This window comes from Ambystoma mexicanum, chromosome 7q (assembly GCF_040938575.1).
Source record: "Ambystoma mexicanum isolate Mex_15411 chromosome 7q, UKY_AmexF1_1, whole genome shotgun sequence".
Lineage (NCBI taxonomy): Eukaryota > Metazoa > Chordata > Amphibia > Caudata > Ambystomatidae > Ambystoma > Ambystoma mexicanum.
Genome location: NC_090941.1, coordinates 38,189,345 through 38,210,251, shown reverse-complemented (window position 1 = coordinate 38,210,251; position 20,907 = coordinate 38,189,345). Strand labels below are relative to the sequence as shown.

At 47.5% G+C, this 20,907-nt stretch overlaps 1 protein-coding gene across 2 annotated transcripts in view; it reads left to right on the top strand.

The window, feature by feature from the left end:
- Positions 1-20,907, top strand: part of MBTPS2 (membrane bound transcription factor peptidase, site 2) — a 471,718-nt gene that overhangs the window by 97,895 nt on the left and 352,916 nt on the right. For both annotated transcript variants that reach the window (XM_069640675.1, XM_069640676.1), the window contains exon 4: positions 1,533-1,636. In XM_069640675.1, the coding sequence (XP_069496776.1) occupies positions 1,533-1,636 (104 nt within the window). The remainder of the gene's footprint in view (positions 1-1,532; positions 1,637-20,907) is intronic.

Below are 20,907 nucleotides of genomic sequence, written 5' to 3'. Positions count from 1 at the left end.
CCTGCACAGTCTGGACGTTGTAGTTTTCCTGCTTTCGCCATTGCTCTGAAGTAGTCTCTCAGCGGTTGGGTTCTGAAGTTCCTTTTATCGGGTTTTCTATTCGTAAGCTCTCTTGCAGCCCTGTTATTCCCCTATGGACAGTAGGTCTCTCCCAGATCCTAGGATTCTCGATATTTGAAACAGGTCTATCCAGACTTTGGGTTTCTTCAGTATACCCAACCGCTCTCTCCTAGACATTGGCCCACACCGCCTTCAAACTCGGTCGTTCCAAGACCGTGATTAAGTCAGCAGGTCTCTCTTTCAGGACGTTAGGGTGGCATAGAATTCCCAGCCAGTCACTCCCAGACCGTGGATTTCTGAACGTTCAAAGTAGGTCTCTTACACTTTGGATTTCTTCAGTGTACACAGCAGATCTCTCTCATACTGTGGGTTTCTTCAACATGAAGTTCAATGGGACTCTCCCAGACCTTGGGTTGAAAAGGTGTTCTTCCATCCCTCCCAGCCCCCTAATTAGGGTACTTTTCAGGCAGTCGATATTGTTCCACCCTTCTGTTATTGGTCAATCAGGAATTGCCTTCTCTCAGGCCCTCTTCCTGGCACTGAGCCCTCAAAAGATACATGTTGCCATGAACAATGTTGGGTCTCTTTGCTTATTGTGGGGATTAAGAAAGCTCTGTTGGCTTCCCACACACCACCTCTAGGGGTTGCATCACATAGCAGGTGGCCCCCACGGGCCCCGGAGCTTGTTAGCCTCCGTCTGAAAGCAACAACCAGGTGACTGTCATAAGTGTAAGGACACTTCTAGAAGACATTTAAAGCATGATGTGGCGTTTATATTTGGACAAAAGCTCTAGTTCACATCTCATGTGCAAGTTGTATTTGTAGTAAAAGCCTTTGCAAAGGGGACGGTTTGATTGTGGCGTTTTGATCTTGGTCAGTAAATCTTTACCCTTTCATTTAATGAGAGATCCCTCCCATATCACCCTTCCCCCTCGCCCAGACCCCTCATCCCCTTTCTCTTGCCTCTCCATTCCTCCTGTCTATATATCTGTTTGGCTGTGGCTATCAAATTACCACGACCAAGCAGTCCACTTTAAACTGTTGTATATAACTGCAGGTCCACGCTGTCTAACTAGCTCCTCGTTCGTTCCACAGATGTAGCTCCTGCTTACGGGGCTATGCCCGACCCTCGTGACGTAATTTTGACTTGATCCCATCATGTCTTACTTATGATTGCTACAAATTCCATCTCATAACGCAGTAAACAAATGTAAACTCATTCGAATTGTTGTTCATAAAACCGCACATTGATGCATATCTGTGAAAAGTCTAATAGGTGTGTGATGGTTATAGACTGCTTAGATCTTGGTAGTTCCAAAATGTTAATCTGATGTCTGCATGAATACTCTTACACCAATCGGGATGTTTGCTTTGGTTCTTGTAGAGTAGCATACGTCCGCTTATGAAGTCTGCCTCTTTACTTACCCCTGTTATCTTATTGTTTTTTTCTTCTTGCTAAACCTTGTGAACAGGTGCCTGGTGTCAATCTGCCCATCAGCCAGTTGACTTATTTCTTTTCTGCAATTCTCATCAGTGGTGTCATACATGAAATTGGCCACGGGGTGGCAGCGATAAGGTACCAGAAATCTCTCATCTTTTGTTTTGAAGTAGTTGTATGTCTGTCGAATTTGCTTTTTTAAAAATGCGTTGTGGATGTTTTCCTCTTCTATAACCGCGCCGGTTTTGTTTTTAAAAGATTTTGCATTTGATAGCAGTACACCACATATGTTTTTATTGGTCCAGTTGTTGGCATTTCTGTATCGGACCCTCTATGGACTGCAGCAGATGGAATTCCTTCCACCCCACCCCCCAACCTTTTCGGTTTATGTTGCAGCGGCTTCCCTGGCTGAGCCAGAGGTAGGCTCGGGACACCACAACCATGCCCTGTCACTGGGTCGTGCTGGCCCGGAGTTCCAATTTACCTTTGGGCATGGCTCAGCAGTAGGCCATTTTCTAAAAGACACGAACAAATTGTCAGTAGTATCTTAGGATTGTCAGGGCTAGCCTATGACATACTGCTCCTGGGCTCCAATCCCAATAAAAAGCAAGTTTTGGCAATGCTAACTGTTTGGGCTTTGGTGTAGGCATGGGAAAGGCACTTGCCAGGCACTGCCTTAGTGGTATTAACTGGCGCAGGTGCAAAATGGTGCGAGTATCAGGGCATCTGGTAAATACGTGTGCATAATGCCAACACTGTTGGCTTTGCCATAGCTTGTTTTTGGGAGGACTTCACTGAAGCATAAGCATAGTGCTTAGAAATCGAGTAGCTGAAGGCAGATCTTGTTAAGACATTTTTTATTACACCAGTAGCGCGTTTACAATAGCAATTAAGCCATTAAATCTCCTAAGACTCCTTTGAAAAACACTGGCAGGCACTTTGAGTGCAACGTTTGATGGTAAGGCTTGAATAAAGCGAGCTCAAGGAGTTCCCATGAGGAAGGTGTTTTGGGCGGGCACTGGCGGGAAATGGGTGGGAATGGCAGGGCCATGGGTAGGCAAATAACCAAACAACAACTAGAAGCTGTGTCTCTCTCCTCATATGCCATTTCTCCCGATGTTTACTCTAATGCAATAGTTTCAGCTTATAGGTGTGCCACCTAATATCTCAAACTAAAAACGTTAACTGGACAGACACTGCACGCTTCTGTTTAAGACTCTGTACATGAGACATGGCACGAGTTGTTCTAGAAAAACACCTGACCTGCCTGCACCCAGTCCTGACTATGCGGGCTTCACTACCACGTCCAGAGCATGGGCCAGGATCGGTGCTGCCTGCTACAGTCGTCTTAATTGGATGGTGGGTGATATAAACCCCTCCCGAGGAGGTCCACATGCCCAAGACTCCACCTGCTCTCACGGGCACTGCACTGTTGGCATGGCTCTATCAGTTCTCATGGTCACATCACACACCATCATGTGACAAATGCCAAACTGTGCAAGAATGCAGACATTGGTTTTTTTTGTTGCTCGTGTCATGCATGACGTGGAGAATCGGCAGACCTGTTTTCAGTGTACATGTATCCCATAGGGCATGAAACTATGTGAACATTAATAACGTGAGCGTCACGGAGTGAGGAATTTGAGACAGCTGTTAGGAAAAGTGAAACAGTGGGAAGTGTGTCTACGAGGTCAGTATTAGACACTTTGGCTTTTTTTCCGCCAAAGCGTGAGTACAGATAACGTGAGCAGTTTGCATACAGATCGTGGAGAGCACCACCCCTTGTACTCGTAACAATATAGAGAGCACATGTGAAATAAGCATGGGCAAAACTATGCGGGTTTATGCCAGAGGGATATATTCCAGTTGACATCTGTCTCTGCCCAATGGTGATTCCCATGCGAAGTCAGCCTTGTGTACTATGTGCAGATTTCGTAGTCCGATGCCCATACTTCTAATCTTCGATTCGTGGTTGGAAAAAGTTTGTGGTCTTGTGAAAATCCTTATCTCGCTGAACCTCTATTTCCTTTTCTGCAATATGCCTTATCTGAAAAGAGTGGATACGCTTTGAAACCAGTATAATGCTAGTAGTACATGCTTAATAACACGAAAACCTCATCTCCAATCTGCCTGTCCAACCCATCATATGTGATACAGTTGTCGTGCCCCTTTTAAACTTGAACAGATTATATGTTGCTTCTAAACAAAATGTGTATCCCTGTGGTCTCGCTTCCCTTTTCAGCTATAATTCATGTCCCTTGTAAATGGGTTAAATGCATGTGGTAAGCACCATATTAACAACGGACACCGCCTCTTTCTGGACGTGCTGGAGTGAGTGGCCTTCCTACCCTTTCAACCCCTGATGCTGTCATGCATGTCATCTGTTGAACGTGAACCCCGAAGACTTTTGCTAATCCTGGCTTTCAAATTTGAATAAACTGTATGATCTCAAAAAAGGACCTTGTCCATACACCTCAGTTTTCTAATAGTAAGCAACTAGGTACAGGTTAACAATGCAAACCATTCATGTCCTGTGGAGCCCATTGCTATTCTAATACTTCAACCTACACACCACGGCTGTAACCCAACATGAATGTGGTGTCGAAGAAACCAGTCTCCCATGATCTAATTGGACAAGTTCCATAGAAAGAGACTGTTTTATTGCATTGCTATACAATCCAATCATTCAGAATTTTCCCTTAAACCCTCAGGCAGCAATCTAACTTTCGTCCCAGAGACCCTCACATTTATAGACCAACCAGGCTGTGACAAATTAAAACTGATACTTAGAAAGACAAGTCAGTAGGGGGTATTGTTCGGTCAGACCTGTCTCTCTTTGATTTCCATCACGATTCCCTACCAAAGTAGGTGTATTCCTGTCACCCATCACCTTATCTGGAACCTTCCATAAATTCCAGTGTAATACCAGTCACAAGTGGTCATCCGTCCCCTTCTACACATGCTGGTTCTTTTCCATCAGCTCAGACATACCCATGACCCCTCATTTTTCGTTTGTCCTGATTAAGTGACACTGCTAGGTACCTAGGTCACGAAAAGGAAGCAATGTCAGCAATTTGAATGCCAATCAGCGTAATGCTGTGCTGACCACTAGAATAATATACTGCTGGGTCTAAAACCAAGCTCTCATGTGCCCTACTATTATTTCAACTAGACCTGTTTTCTAAATGAATTGATAATGTGTTATTTGTCTCTATTGCTCACAGGTTTGCTCTGAGAGAAATTGCAGAAAAACCTATTCCATAACATAAGACATTGCAACGAATGACAGAAAACCTGCCACGCCAGTCTCCCCTTTTGCACTTTATAATCCCACATCCCTCACCCTGTTACGTTTCCATAGTTTTCCTGGGGATCGGGCGAATGCCAGAGCTTCATTAACCTCATACATTGCTTCTCCTCAGATATGGCTTCCAAGATGTGTTTAATCCCCACATCAGTTACTTGCCGAACTTGGGGAAGAATCTTTAAAAGTCAAGAAGCTATGGTGTAACAAAGGAGACCAATTAAATGGCATTTCATTTTTGAGAATGCTCCCTCCTAACCCCTCACCCCCTCTATGCATGCCAGAACATTGCGTGACCTTGCACGGGTCTTAATAAACTGTATACAATCGAGAGGAGGTAGTGTTGAGCCAAATACAACTATAATTCATGGTAAACCACTCTGATCCTTTTACGAGAAACCATGGGCCTACTTCTCTTAACGTGTCTTCCTCCCTGCCATATCTAACTGACTAGGTTCTAATTTTCTGATACGTTGCAGCCGGGGGTTGTGGGGGAAAATGAGAAATGTAAAATTTGGCAAACTCTTCGTGTAACCCCCAGTTACTCTGCTAACTAGGTTTAGTCACTCACTCACTGACTGCCATGTTTAATAGTGCCATATTATAACCACACTTGTCCTATGTTGTAGTGTGCATGTCTTCACTGCAGATACACTTCGCATTCTCAATGCATAGGATTTCCTGCTTCTACACTCCTCTGACGTATTTCCCGTTTGGCATATTGAAGCGTGTTTTGGAGAACCGCCTTACAAGGCAAAGCGGCTTCAGTAGGTAGAAGTAGCAACATTAGGCAGACCTTCTCACTCTGAACTGTGGAAGTAGCATGCACAGCAGAAACTGTACAAAAATATCACATCATCTCTTTTGCTATTATCATGATTGTAGTCTCTGAGGCGTAAGAACGTGGTTAATGCAGACTCAATGCTGAGAACCTTGAACATCATGCAGAAACCTTGTTGCCCATTGCTATCATGCAATGTCTGAGCCACCCCTTCCATTGAAATGCATGTGTGCTCTTCTGTGGGGTTGTGCACTGTAAGGAAGGCATGGTATCAACGCAAGACAGACACAAGTGATCACGGTTCAAGGGTGTTTATTAAACTGTAAAATGGGTGAGATGAACGCCTAATCTAATCCTAAATCTAAATGGGAGGAAGCTACGTCCATCAAATCATAATTATAATATCCAAGTGGAGTCTAGTCAAATAAAAAGTCCCTATCCTAAAAAAGACTACTGCCAATCTTTACCGCTATGTTATAAAATAGTGTGTGGTAATGTTCACAAGAAAAGAAACAAGTGTTCACAAAATAAGTCATGATGTTATGGCCAGGGTCTCCCTTCCCCACGTTTTTAGCAGGTGGGACTTTTCAGCACAGCGCACTCCTGGGTTTCTCCGGCACGAGGTTACAGTTCCTTATTCTCAATATCAGGATCTTCTGTGCCCAAGTCTCTTTCATGCAAAGTCTCTTGCTTCAGTGTGCCTGATATGCCATTAACAACAAAACAAAATTTCCTTCTGCTAATCGTCAAGTCGGGTGATTACTGTTCACCCTTGGATTACCCTCAGCCGGGTTCCGATCCTTCTCTTAATGTTAGCCTCCCTCAGTCGAGCTCAGACCTACCACTCGCTGTGGACATCCCTCAGTCAGGTTCACGTTTGTCGTCAAGATGTTCACAGGTGTATTACTCTTCACCTTAATTCGCAGGCATCCCTCACCTGGTTTCACATTTGCCAAAATAACACTGTTCACTTAGTTTTCTCACAAGGCGGGATTCACTTCCCATAGCTTTCCCCCCCCCGACATCCCTCAATCGGGTTCACATTGTCATTTTAACACAGTTCAAAAAGAAAGTCGTTCTAGACCCCTTAGGTTCTTCCCTTGCCCAAGTCCGGGTCTCGGCCCCAGTCAGGCTTTCCCTTAAACCCTCAGTCAGGCTTTCCCTTAAACCGTCAGGTAGGCTTTCTCTTAAGCTCCCAGTCATGCTTCACACAGTTCTATTATCACATAAGGTTCCCCTCTGTCAGGCTCAAACCTTTCTCAGTGGCTCTTACGCCTTGGCGTGCCTCTGTCGGGCTCGAGCCGCTTGGCCTTCCACTATTTGTTGGGTCGGAGACTTTTGCATGGGTGAGGACTTTTACAGGAACCGCAGCCTGACCACTCTGACCGTTATTCTACTCTCATCATTCCTTTTGTACGCGTCCCTCACCTGGGCTCGAACTTTACTGGTTTTCACGTTCGCCCCAATGCTTCTTGGGACTTGTAGTTGCTTTATATTTTCTCAGGATTTCCTTTTCTCTGCTTCACTCCCCCGGTCCAGCCACCCATATGTTTACCTGGTTCCTCTCTCTTCATCTGTTGTGAGACTTAATTGGCTAGCATGGCGCTGGTGGGTAGCTCCCTGGAGGTGGGGATGGTGAGGGGAAGATTTCTGGTAGGAGGTTATGGTTTCGCCACCTGCCCCTCCCGCACCTAGACTTCCTTTCACATGCCCAGGGGAAGCAAGCTTTGCAGTAAGTACGACCAGCAGGCTGCAGCCTTCTTTCACCCTAGCGAGGTAAGGCTCCTTAGCTGTGCTATCGCCCCACACAGGTACTGGCTCAGCACCTCTCCCTTCCTCCTCCACTGGGCACTCCCCACGGCTTCCTCTGTCCCCTTCTGCTTCTTGATGTGCTTGGATCTGTGGTAGGGATCCTATGCCGGACTCAGCCTTGCAGCCTCCCTCCTCTGCTCCCAAGATAATCTTCCTTGTCTCTCTTTGCAGGCCCCATTTAAGCACCTATGTGATATTAACAGGCTGCAGGTGTGTGGTTAGGGTTGGGCTTGCCTGACTCTGCCCGGCCTTGTTCGTGTAACAAAATGGAGGTCGTCCATAGGAGTCAATCCCATGGGTAATTCTCATTCCTCCTTGTTGCTTCTTCTTCTTCACAGTATTTGGAGGACAGATTGAATCTAGTGAGTTGTAGATCTTGGGAGAAAGTCGGTTGAATAATTATGAAAAGGTTTGTCATAAAAAAACAGGGATTATGGGGCTTGTAGTGCTTCACCTAAGAGGAAGGCAGGTTATTGTCAGAAAGGTGAGAACAGGTGCATCGTTGGGGACTAATGTGTTTTCTCCTGCCTCTTCTTAAAGGAAAGTACCGGGGTAGGATGGGACTGTGGTGGTAACATCCCATACAGATTGAGGGGACGTCGGGTAGGGGTTTATCGTAAAAAGAAGATACTGCATCTCGCCCCAAGGCCGTTTCTTCCGCGGGCCCCAAGGGACCCTTGCCCAGGTGATCTTCTCTCGCTTGTCTGCCCCCAGGTTTTGGATATAAGCACGATGGCCCTCACCTGGCCTCCTGAACAAAGGATCCTCGTGGTCTACCAGTGAAAACACCCTCCGATTTCAGCACTGAGGGAGGTTGCTGCACCAAGTCTCGTTCTGTCGTCGTTGCTGTTTGTCCTGTGTTTGCTGACTTTGTTCTGTGGTTGATTTTTCCAATCCACTCCCAAACCTAACCCGACATCACGGTTATCTCTAGGGCACTCCTCGGGAATCTTTCTGGTTGTCCTGATACCTATACTTCGCACAAGTCTCAGTGCACAACCCAGTCACATATGTGTCCTGCCCGAGGATTATGCAGTTTGTCTGGTGGGGGCCCAGATTTCTTTGCTGGGCCCACAGGCTTGAAAGGAGCACTGCCACCTCTGACAGCGAGCTGCTCTATTTCCTGAGTCTGATGGGTTCTAGCACAAACTGCAAGATTCTTTCTTTTCAATCTCCCCCTACGTTCTGAAGGAGTGGCATTGAGATTATTCCATGTCTATAGCCCTGTATAGTGTGACATCTCCTCAGGGATTGAACGTGATTTCTATTGCAATGGAAAATACTAATCTCCACTAAAAGATTCAAGTGGAATGTGGTATGTAACACCTATATGATGGAAAGGAAGCTGGGGAAAATGTGTGTTTTTCTTTGTTTGACAAAATTCCAATTCTAACTTGGAGGACTCTCAGGTCGACAAAGTGAGTCATTATAATTTTTAGGGACTATATGTGCAGAAAGGGCTCTTGGTCGTCACATAAGCTAAGAACTAAACAATTACTAAACTTAACAATTGGCAGACTTCTTAGATTTTATTTTAGATATAGAGCACAGGTGCTTCTAAAATGTATTGACCTTTTAAAGGCAAAGATGGCCACGGAAGCTAGCTATGGATTTGAAATCTGGGGGCATTCGGTTACACCCAGCTGGTGCTTGAGCTGGTTGGAGACTACTCTACCGACAGTGCCAAAATCACAGGAGTTTATTGCATCATAAATAAATGGATAGAGCACAATTGGATGTGCCTAAATAGCAAAAAACGGAGCTGCTGATTTCTGGCACTCGACAAGCACGAGAAAAGTTGGGGACTGATTATGAAGCCTTTGCCATCAAAGATACTCTGATCCCAGTTATGGATCAGGTTAAAACCCTCGGGATGATGATCCAGGCTTCTGTAGGGGTAGAGGCACAGGTGAATTATCTGCCTAAAAATAATGCCTACTACATACGCCTGTTGCGAGCTATTTGTCAATTTCTAAATGAGGAAAATACGGCCACCATTGCCAGGGCCATTATCCTATCTCGTCTGGATTATGGCAATGCTCTGTTGCTTGGGGCCATTAAGAAGGTGATAGAGCGATTCCAGGTCATGGAGAACAATGCTGTGCGCATTGTTAAAGGGATCAAGAAAAAAGAGCCTGTATTTGAGGGAAGAAAAGCTCTGCATTGTTTAAGGATTGAAGACGGGATCTTTTTTCAAATCCATGACCCTAGTGCACAGGTGCCTACATGGCGTTGCACTGATGTATTTGAAGAAACAGTTTGTGAGATACATTCCAACTTGGTTGTTGAGATCAGAAACACAAGGCAGGCTTAAAGTGCCCCCTTTTAGCAGAGCAACGCGCTCGGGTCGAGCCTTCCCAGTGCAGGCAGCACACCATTGGAACAGGCTTCCCCTCTCCCTTCGCCTTGAGGACAACCTCTTGAAATTCAGGAAACATTTGAAAAATTACTTGTTTAAATGAGTCTACTATAAGGCCAATAATAACTTTCTAATACCTGCTGCTACTGTTTTGTCAATGGTGTATTTTTTTCACATTGAAGCGGCCTGATGCCTGCGGGCTACCGACGCTCTACAAGCATACAAATAAATAGGTTTTTGAGATCGATTTTAGGCATCCCTGGTGTACCCCAATGTGTGTGATCAGATATGATGTCATTTGTGGATTTCCTCTAAGCCCCATCATCCCAATTGTGAGTTACTAGCATGGTGGGCAGAACATTACAAATATAAGGTGAACATTTGTTTTTCTGTCAAGCCCAGGGAAAGAAGTGAGGGTCAGAGCAGATTGCTAGGCAGAAATGTAGCCTGCGTCCCTTGTGTTTTCCTGCTTTCAGTTGTAAGACTAGATAATTATTTTCTGTCAATAACCAGGCAGATTAGTACATACAAGGGCTGCTGTAACTGGGAAACTGGGAGTGTATCTGATCCCCCCTGTGGAGGCCGCTTGGGAGAGTGGAGATGAGACCCAGAGCATCGGTTGTAGTTGAGAAAAAGGAAGAGTTTCTGAATAGCGGAAGTAGGTAAGCAACCCGTGATTAGCCTGTGGCTGGGGCCTGACCATTGTTATGTTATGTTTATGTTATGTTTATTGAATTTATATAGCGCTCTAAGCCAAAGCGCTTACCATTGGCGATGGCTCAAGCGCCCCTCTTTGCCAGCACAGAGATGGGACCCTAGACATGCATTCGATGCTGGAAAGGATGGATCTGGATTGTCTCGAAATGGCCCCTGAGGGAAAGAGATGGCGCAACCTAAAAATACACGCCCTGGAGAGTTAAAGCTGCTCTGACACTTGGCAGATTAGACGATGATGTTACTGGGTGGAGACATTTGTTTCTCAGGTGTGTTTACTCTCCTGACCAGTGCGCTACTGATTCCTAAAATCGGGAGTTAGGAGGCGGCAGTGTCGCCCATTTCCTTTTATATTTTCTATAGATGTCTTTTCGAGATACACATGTGGTGGTGTCCGTTTCTGCTGAGTCTTTGGCTGAGGCTACCCACCGATTCCACAAATGAGGTAGAAGTACAGCAAAACACACCCCAGATATATATGCCAGTATACCATTGTTTCTCAAGAGGTCTGTATGGCAACGGATGTTTCCTTCCACAATAGTAGTGGTGATGCCTTGTAAGGAGATAGGAAGTGGCCATGAACGCTGGAAACCCCTGTTACAAGTATGTGTGGCCAGAGTAAAACATTTGGCTTGCAACACCAGCAAAAGGTTATGGCTATATGGTAGTTCTAAGTGACGCAATAAATATATCTGCCACAGAGACGTACCCTAAATAACTTGGCAATGACTCCATAGGTCAAATTGTATTGGCAGGTCTCCCTTTTGTGATGACTGATGAATGTAATGTTAATAAAGACTAGGACAGTAATATTGGAGACTTTAGGCAATACCGATGTTTAAGATAGTTCCGGTGTAGAGTTGTTTGTTTAGTTGTCAGTGTAACCATGGAGGCATATATTGGTATAAATAAGTGACGCACGACACTACTGGGAGAATTTGAGGCACTATAACAGTTAACATAGTCAAGCGAGGCATTCAAAGTGGTGTAACTGAAATTTGCTTTAGGCTGGGGAGTAGCTAAGCAGTTGTAACATGTGGAAACACATGAGGGCCTTAATTCTGCAACTCATCTTCTATTAAAACTTAGTATGTGAAACGTGGGATGCATAAGGCATACAAAGTATGCAAACCGTGAGGTGGGCTGGACCTGTGGTGATCCTAAATTTGCTTTTGATGAGGTTTGATGAGGTGTTAGCTCATTATTGTTCTTAATCTCCTTTGCCCTCACTGCCCCTTTTCCTCTTTCCCATCTCACCTAATGTTTGCCCTGAGCAGTGTAGAATACACTTCTACAATTGACTTATGTTTTGGGCTATTTCGAGTGCTTACAAGTTACGTGGTTACGCAAAGGTTGAGCAAGCTAATTTTTGGTGTTCATTAATTTGCATATTATACTGTAGTTTTGTACCAGACGTATTGTGTATTTTGTGAATCTATGCGCTTCTGTTATATATGTAATGAATATTGGGCCACCCCAATCTATCACTATTGTGTATTTGGGCTTTGGATAATCTATAGCAGCATTTTATGTATTTTGTGCATTGCAATGTCTGTATGTGCTTTATGTGCTGTTTTTTTCTATAACACAAACCTAGCTGTAAAGCAACAGAGTGATGTACAACAAGGGATATAGCATTGGGCTACAATAATATATCCTCCCTGAGGGCCATAAATTGGGGAATGTTCCTCATCCCAAGCGATAATGCCAATTCCCGAGGTCATATGGCTATTAGCACATAGCGGTGATAGAAATACATGTTTTGGAGTTTTTGTGGTGAAGTAAAAACCTTACTTTAATAGTGATTAAAGCAAATTGTCAAATTCAGTTAGTAAATTAAATGTGTTTTTATTTTGTCGTATTTAAATAAGGTTTTCTTCATAAATTAGGGATATAAATTGCAAACTTGGTTATAATGGAACGGGTTCAACGTGAGCAAGCATTCGATGATTTTCTCTACACAAAAATGAACGCCTTTTCCAATGTTTTGGGTTTGCCTTTGTTTTGTCAAATAGGAATGTTGCAGCAAAGAAAATGCTCCTGCCAGAGATTAAGTGTCTTGATGAAAGAAATCTTAATTGCATTGTTGGTTCCTTGTTTGCTTTAAAGACAGTGGGCCTTATTGCAGGTTTGGTGGTATCCCACTGATAAATCTGACGGATACCACCAAACTATAATACTGTTACTGCCACTTTGTCTGCTGGAAATACCGGCAGATTACAAGTGGTGGTAAGTACTGGTGCCGGTAATACAGCCATTTATTTTGGTGGTGGGGTGCCAGAATTACCGGCAGCTCGAAACTGCAGGTAAATCCGGCCACCCCACCACCAAACTTGGAGTGTGCTGGTGTGGCAACGTGCCGGTATGCGGTAATACCAACCTGTTCTTACCGCACCGGCACACTCATAATGAGGCCCAGTATGTTCCGAATCCAGTCAATACCAGTAATTGACTGCACTCTGAACATTCTGATTGGCTGATAAGTCATTAACGCTCTCTGTGTGGTAATATTGGATACACTTCTAAGGATAGACATTGAATACTTTTGGAGGGGTGTGAGAGAACGGATCTCAACGACCGGTGGGGGGTGTCTGTACTCCCACTCCCTATATGGTGGAGGAGAGGCACAGGAGACCCCAGCCAAGATTCTCTATTCGGTAGCAATGGTCGAGCAATCAAGGCCTAGCTTCTCAGGAGGTGATGCAGGCTGGTTCTTAAGTACAGTGTATCCCCAAGCCCCCACAAAGGAATATCCACACTCTGTATTGGTTAGAACACAGTCTTTATATAATCAATAGTTAAGGTTATGTACATTCATCATGATAACTCACTTTGTACTCTGGCAAAATCTACAATGACAAATATTTACAATCCTAAAGTGGTACCACCCTAGATCTCATTGAAGTGCATGAACAATACTGTACAATGTCACACAGACCAATAGAGTGAAACCAGCAATAGAGGGAGGAGAGAAAATAAGATGGTTGAGCAATAGGCAGAATACTGACCCCTACCACTAGGCACAGTTCTGTGTGGAGATCCCCCCACCTGGGCAACCTGTAAAGAAAGATATAGCACAAGCCCAGTCCATATATTGCTCTGCAAGTCTTATTTTCCCCTATAATGTTTTTACCCCCCCAATGTACCTGGTGGAGTCGAGTTCCTCGAAAAGGCGTCGACAAACGTCGAGGGACTCGCTGTTCGGCGACGGGGAATCGACGGCCCTTCTTGAATGCCTTCCCTTTCAAGCGGGAGGCACGGGGCGTCGAACATCCGTCGACAAACGAGGCAGAACGATGTCGAGGAGGCAGCAGCTTCGTCCGAGCGGTGCTCGTCGGCGTCGGCGTCCTGCAAGGCGGAGGTGTGCGGGGCACCTCGATGACAATAGTTCTGGACCGCAAAGATTGTAGAGACGGAAGCCCAGTGTGGGCGTCGAGTCGTCCGAGTCTTTGAGGTCGTCGGGTGGCGGGAAACCCACCGGCAGGTTTCTCCTCGGCGCGTTGGTCGGCCTCGACTTTCTCCGGCAGGATAAGCGGTCGACGATGCGGTCGAGAGAGTCCTTCGATTGAATGTTCTTAGGGAAAGGAGCGGACGGCTCCGGTCGTCGGCGGCACGGCGTCAAGTGGTTCCCACGGCTGGGCAACACAACTTCGACGGGCCTCCAGCGGTTCCACAAACCTGCGAACCCTGGTCGACGGCAATGGACTTCGACGGCGTTGATGTCCGGGTGCTTCACTTCGATCTCCTCGGCGGTCCCGTCTCGGGTCGACAGCCTTTCGAGGATCTGTCTTCCAGGGCGCTTCGGCGAAGATGGAGCGGTGCTCGATGGTCCCTCGGAGCACGGGAAGAGGGCGCCTTACCAGGTCCTCTCTCGGGTCAGTCCTCGACGAATTCGACAGCCTTCGGATCGGTCGAAGCAAATGCCACAGCAAGTCTTCTTCTTCCAGCTGGACGCCGAGGATCAGCAGTTCCAGTTACTCTTGAGTGGAGACTCAGCTTCTGAACGCTTCTGAACACTTTTCCAGTGGTGAGAGGTCCCCAGATATACTATCCTCTCTCTCATCCACGCTGCTGGCACACACTCAGCAGCCAATCGTACTGCAGGGCATTCATGCAGTCAGTCAGCCAATCAGGAACACCGTGCATTCAGGCCACACTCCTCCCTTCCAGACACTCACAACAAGGAATGTGGATTGGGACAAGTACCCAGCCATTCAACACTACACACTGCATTCAGGCCAGTTTCGGGCAGGGCTGTCTCAGTCTTTGTCTCACATGCCAGAAACCAGACAACCACAACAAGGAGTGTATATTGGTCACACACTCCATTCACCCAGGTCCCACCCACAGGAGGTACCCACAACATACAGTCAATGGGAAGGCTCCAGTCTGTCTAGCTGGGCCTTCACAACAATACCATACATGGAACTTCCACCCAACAGCCAGTCAGGGGGAAGGGACAGAGTCAGGGCTTCCCAGGACTTTGGGAAAAACAAGACAACAGGCAATAGAAAGCAAGAGGCCACAGGGGCCATCTTGTTTCTATCAGGAATCAACTGATCCCAATGGCAGGGCCTGGGTGTCCCAAAATGGAGGACACTCAGGGCACCTGGCAGATTCAGCATGGAGCTGCCACCAGCCCATACCCTGCTCTGTGGGCCACCCACAGGTGCCCAAAAACATACACTAGGGGCACAGGGTTGTACCCCTACCCATGGGTGCCATAAGGGTATCCCATGGGTCTGTTCCCCAAACCAAAAGAGAGAGCTGCACTGCCAGGAGTCCCACATGGACTCCTGGGCAGAAAACATGACAGAACACACGGTAGAAACAGAAAAAGGACAAGGATTCAGAGGCCCTGTCCCCCAGATGCATTTCCAGCATCACAAGGGGCATGAAAAGAGTGATTGCAGAGGGTTACAGGCAGGGGCAACTCTGAAGAGTGTTGACTGTAAGACTTTGAATAAAACACAACCACAGGCATTGCTGTGGACAGCCTTCCACACCATTCCTTTTCGGCTTGCCATGCCGTTACAGAAGGGGAAAGACCATATGCAAATCCGGCTTAGTCACATCCCTTATGTCCAAGACAACAAGCAAGCACAGGCATGCGTCAGCCTCATTGGGCATAGTCCGTGAGGTGCAGCTTGGGTCTCTAGACACTGCTGGCTCGGGTACCAGGTCTGGGCATGTCTGTCCCTCTTAGGCTACCAAATGAATTGGTGGTGTAGAAGGATGCCCACAGCACGGACAGTGGTTAAGATTAATTGAAAACCTTCCACACATCATATTTCTCTTACAGGCAGGAGAAACAGGTTGTATTAGAGTTTATTTTTTTGCGGTAAGTGTGGCAATGGAGTGACTTTGTTAACCCTTTCATTATCTGTACATTGTTTCACTTTTATGAATGAAATAACAAATAAACCACAAAAATCAACATTAAAGGAGTACTGGCTCCTGTTTCCCAAATGTCTCGCCTAACATAAGTTCCAAACTGGTGATCATTTTTGAGTACATTTCAGCACCCTAGAATAGCATTGGGAGTCACTGTAATGCCAGTATCTAATGTAAAACAGTACTTGGAACTTCTTGCATCCCTACTGTGCACTTGATGGGGCAATCGTTTGTTCCGTTTCTAACATACCGACACCATGCAGTTTATTTGGAGCCAATTCAGTCACGTGTCCAAGCTAAATCTCTCTCTCTCTCTTTCTCTCTCTCTCTCTCTCTCTCTCCCTCTTTCTCTTTCTCTCTTTCTCTCTCCCTTTTACATTTACCATAGATATTCACATGCCACATAAGCGTTCCTCCCATATTTAAGACTCTTTACGGGAAAAAAAAACCTATGCATAATTTGGTGAATGTTGAAAAACTAGTTCAGATACTAACTTGCTGTGTTTATGTGACATTGGCCGTAGGGCAACGAAAAATACTGCACAAAAAGTTAAAACCAGCCTTTGGAAGTCTTGTTGTTCTGGAATATCAAGGTAGACTGGAGATTGTAAAACTAGGTGATAACCATCTGAAACCTGCATATAATTCCTAGTACCTTTTAATTAGCAGTGCAGGTTGTGGGCCGCATTCTCTTTGTGATGTGGCAAACACTTGGGTGTTCTGTAGTGTTTTCCTATGATTCATGTGTTTCTGTTGCAGTAGCCGAATCTGTATGAAGCAATACATAAACCTCCAATGTTCTGCCCTTTGGGCTGCTTAGATAAGGCAAATATCTGCACGGACTTTTTTTTTTTAAATGGCGCCATGCATGCGCTATAGTACAACACTTTTTCTGTTACCTCCCAATCTCATTGTGCAAGGGTAATTTAGTGCACAACGAGATAGTTGGCATTGGCAACTGAAAAACACAGGCTGCAACTCCCTCATCTTCCTGACAGGTGTGGAAATCTAGGCGTGGGACTAATGCATACTTTTCGTTCGGGCATGCCTCGATAATGGAGGAAAACTACAATGGTAGGTGGTGCAATACAAATGCCCATTACATTATATTTCATTGCATTACATGTTGTCGTTTTGCAGTGTATCACGTACAATTGGGAGCTTCGTGCTGCGGTTTTCCCTAATTAGCCAAGATGACGTCCACTTCACTCCCACTGCTGGGTTCTGGATCTCTTACTGCCGACCCACACGTAGAACATCTGTGTGCCCTCCTCCGTTCCCCTTTGTGCAAAATAATATTCATTTTTTCTTTCACACTGGTGCTTTTCACTTCTCCTGCCATCTCTATAGAGCTGCATTAGTACTTCACCGTTTTCAATTAGGCTACAATAATATATCCTTGGTCGTGATCAGAATACGTTCGAGGGCTCCATTTTTAAGTTTTGGCTCAAAGGTGGCTAGCCGGGGAGTGGGAGGCGAATATAGACATGACTCAGGAAGATACCACATAAAAGGCAGGATACTTAATATAGCAGCCGAGGAATCAACAGACCACTCTCCACTAATTCGGAGTTCTCTTGATTCTTTTATTCTTTGTATCACAATGGTTAAGGATGAGGAATGAGCGCTTGGAGGAGTTTGCTTATGAGAGAAACTAAGAGTTGTTACTGGGGGGAGTGGCTTGGAGCACCATCGATGTGGCTGCTCCCTTGAAGCCATCCGTGGGAAGCTCGCCGTCAAGCCGAAAATTATGCAGTTCCTGGGTGTCTACTGAGCTGCTGATTTGACCCACGGTAATTGGAACTGTTGCAGCATCGCTAGCTCAGTGATGAACTTTTATTCCAGCTTCGTTATGCCCGAATCCAGACGGGGCTCTTTCGCACCCGACAGAGCCCGACAGTCCAAAATGGCGGTCACGTACTACGAGTGAGAGCGCAGGCGCGCTGTGCTCAGAACACTGGCGGCGAACTCCGAGGCTTGGAGGACGGCCTGGACCCTTGTGACGGCAGACCACTAGGAGCGGTGGGCTGGGTGGCGGCCTCCCTCCGCTCTGCGGGTCTTTACGAGAGGACCCTGGCATCGGGCGCAGTCAGCGGATGGGGCCGCTTGTGGGGAGCACAACCTAACGGGAGCAGTGGACCAGATGGCAGGCGCCCACGCTCCCTCAGCACGGCATGAACAGACCTCAGTAACCTGCATGACAGGTGGTTGGGGCTCGCAGCCCCCCCCCCTCGAGGACTGAGCACGTTGCCTGGATCGGCTCCCTGAGTAGCGCGGTGGCTCCGTGAGGCCTCGCGCCCCGCTGCTGAGTGACAGCGCTTGTGCCGGTGGGGAGGAGGCGAGAGGCCGCAACGGAAGTCTCAGCCTTTCCTCCACTTGGAGGAACAACACTCTTGCAGGTTCTCTGAGGGGGGGACCACGGCACCCGAGCGTGACAGGCCCTTGGGGGGGTGCTTTGATTGGGCCCCGGGGTGGCACGGGGGCCCTCATGAGGTGCCGCACTCCCTGGGGGAGAGGCTCTACAAGGGCAGCGATATCCTGATGGTGGAGACGGGGTGCAGCTGCACCTGGCCTGGGCCCCCACAGTGACTGGAACCTGCAACATCTCCGTAATAGAGGCAAGTAGACTTGGCAGGCAGCGAAACGTACCACTCAGCCCCCCTGCTCGTGGCAGACCATCCAGGCTACCGTAAGGTCTCTACAGCGGCGGTGTGATCATCAAGGCCTGCACCGGACGCAACCTGGGCCCTCGCCCCCTCCCCCGGAGAGGTGGCATTGAACCCGCATACTCCTAAGGCAGTGCAAATACCCCCCGCTCACTTCCTGGATCGCCCCGGCCCACGTCCTCGCTTAACTCCTCCCCCCCCAACCCAAGGAACAAGGGATACTACTACACCCTTCTCTTCGCTGAAGGAACTATAACCTCCCTCTCTTCCTCACCCGACATTGGGAGGCCACAATCTACTTAAACATTGGTACTGTCAGGTCTGGACCTCTATCTTCGGGGTCTCCACTCCAACAAATCACAGGATCGCTGCACCCCGGCTTCGGCTAGCGCTCCCTGGACTGGACCCAAATAGAAATCTTCAGCACCTCCCCTTCCCCCCGAACCGGCATTATGGCCAAACAAGCAAAAGCTGGCAAGGATTCGGACATTGCCACCATGTTCACGGCGACGGACAGAGGAAGGAAACCCGACCCGCCAAGCTTACCCAACAGAAGCCACAGGAGGAGGGAGAAGCCCTCGCTACCAAGGGAGACATACTAGCCTTCATGGCAGATATTAAGTCCGAATTTAGATCCTGCTTGACAGAACTCGCCACCAAACTAGAACATACCAATCAAAGGGTGACGGAGGTGGAGCAGAGGCTGGGGGAGATCGAGGACCGCTCTCAAGACCATACGACCACACTGGTGGAAATCCAACACTCAATCAGAGCCCTTCAAGATCAGTGCGAAATTCTTGAATTTAAGGAAGAAGATCTCGAAAATTGGGCCCGCCACATTAACCTCCAGATCCGAGGGATCCCGTCCTCTGTCCTAGACAAAACCCTGCCATAATATGTGGGGGATTTTTCCAGTCCCTGCTCCCACACTGGACAAATCCCAACTGCTGCTGGATCGCACCCACAGGCTGCGCCCACGTCGGAAGTGGACTCGGACCTCCCCCCCAGATGTCATCACCAGGATCCATTTCTTTACCACAAAAGAGGCCATTTCAGCAATTAGCCGCTCTTGAGATGAACTCTCCTTTTAGGGCTCGCCTCTCCAGATATATTAAGACCTCTCACTTCTTACTCTCCAGAGGAGAAAAGCACCCTGGCCCCTGGCCCTCTTCCTCCAAGAACACCAGGTGCAGTACAGATGGCTGTTTCCAACGGTCCTACAATTCTCATATAATGGCACGCTACAGAGAATTAGCCACCTTGAAGATGCCAGTAAAATCATGCATCCATCCTCACCCAAAGAGACCGTTTCGCTAAGCCCGGAGGCTGCGGGAGACTTGGAGGATGCTCCCCCACCGAAACCCAGGCCTTCCTCGTGGTCTAAGGCACCGCGGAACAACAGGAGGAGATAGTCGGGGACAGGGCCGCGCTATATGGACCTCCGCCTCATATTCCAACTTGCCGCTCAGTTCTTCCCTGCAGGGAACCGTCATCTCCGACTCAGCCCACGAACATCACTGATCACGGCGGCGGGCTACACCCACGGGCCATGCCCATTCCAAGGTACGTTCCATCACTGTGTCCTTGGAATTCCATACTACTTCTATTGACTTGATTGGCCCGGTTGGCCAGGGGTTTGGCTGCAATCACAATGTCGACCACCCTGCTAGTTAAAGTCACGGCCTCCCGTTGGGGACCCGTGTTAAAACCCCAAGAGCAGGATGACAGATATTTAACCCTCACTCAAGATGGCGGCTAGCCTTCTCCCCTTCGACCCCCCCCCCCCCACGCATACACTAGGGCAGGAGGAACTTTAGCCCAGGAACATCAGAACCTACAACTTCTCTCGCTCAACATCAGTGGGCTGAATTCCCCCGCCAAACGCATGTCGATTCTGCAAAAACTCCATGATGAAGAGGCGGGGATGGCTATGCTCCAAGAAACTCACTTACTACCGGCGGACTTTGGGCGACTCCGCTCCCGACTATACCCACTTCAGTTCTTCGCCTCGGGAGGCTCTAAGAAAGGGGGCACTGCGATCCTCTTTAGGAAAGACCTAAATCCCCATGTCCTAGACTCGAAAACATGCCCGGAGGGCCGGTTTGTAGCAATTAAATGCCTTTTGCTGGGAGACCTCTACACCTTTGTCTCAGTATACGCCCCCAATTCGGGGCAAGCAATCTTTTTACGACTCGCTGAGCTCCTCCCTCTCAGGCTTTATAGAAGGCCAGACGATAATTGGGGGTGATTTCAATGGTGTACCAGACCCCAGCAGAGACAAATCCCACCGCCCCCCCCCCCCCCACTGGAGATTTTACTCAGGCACTCAGCCTCTTACACCTATTCAGAGCCCTGGAGGTAGTGGACTCATGGCGGGTG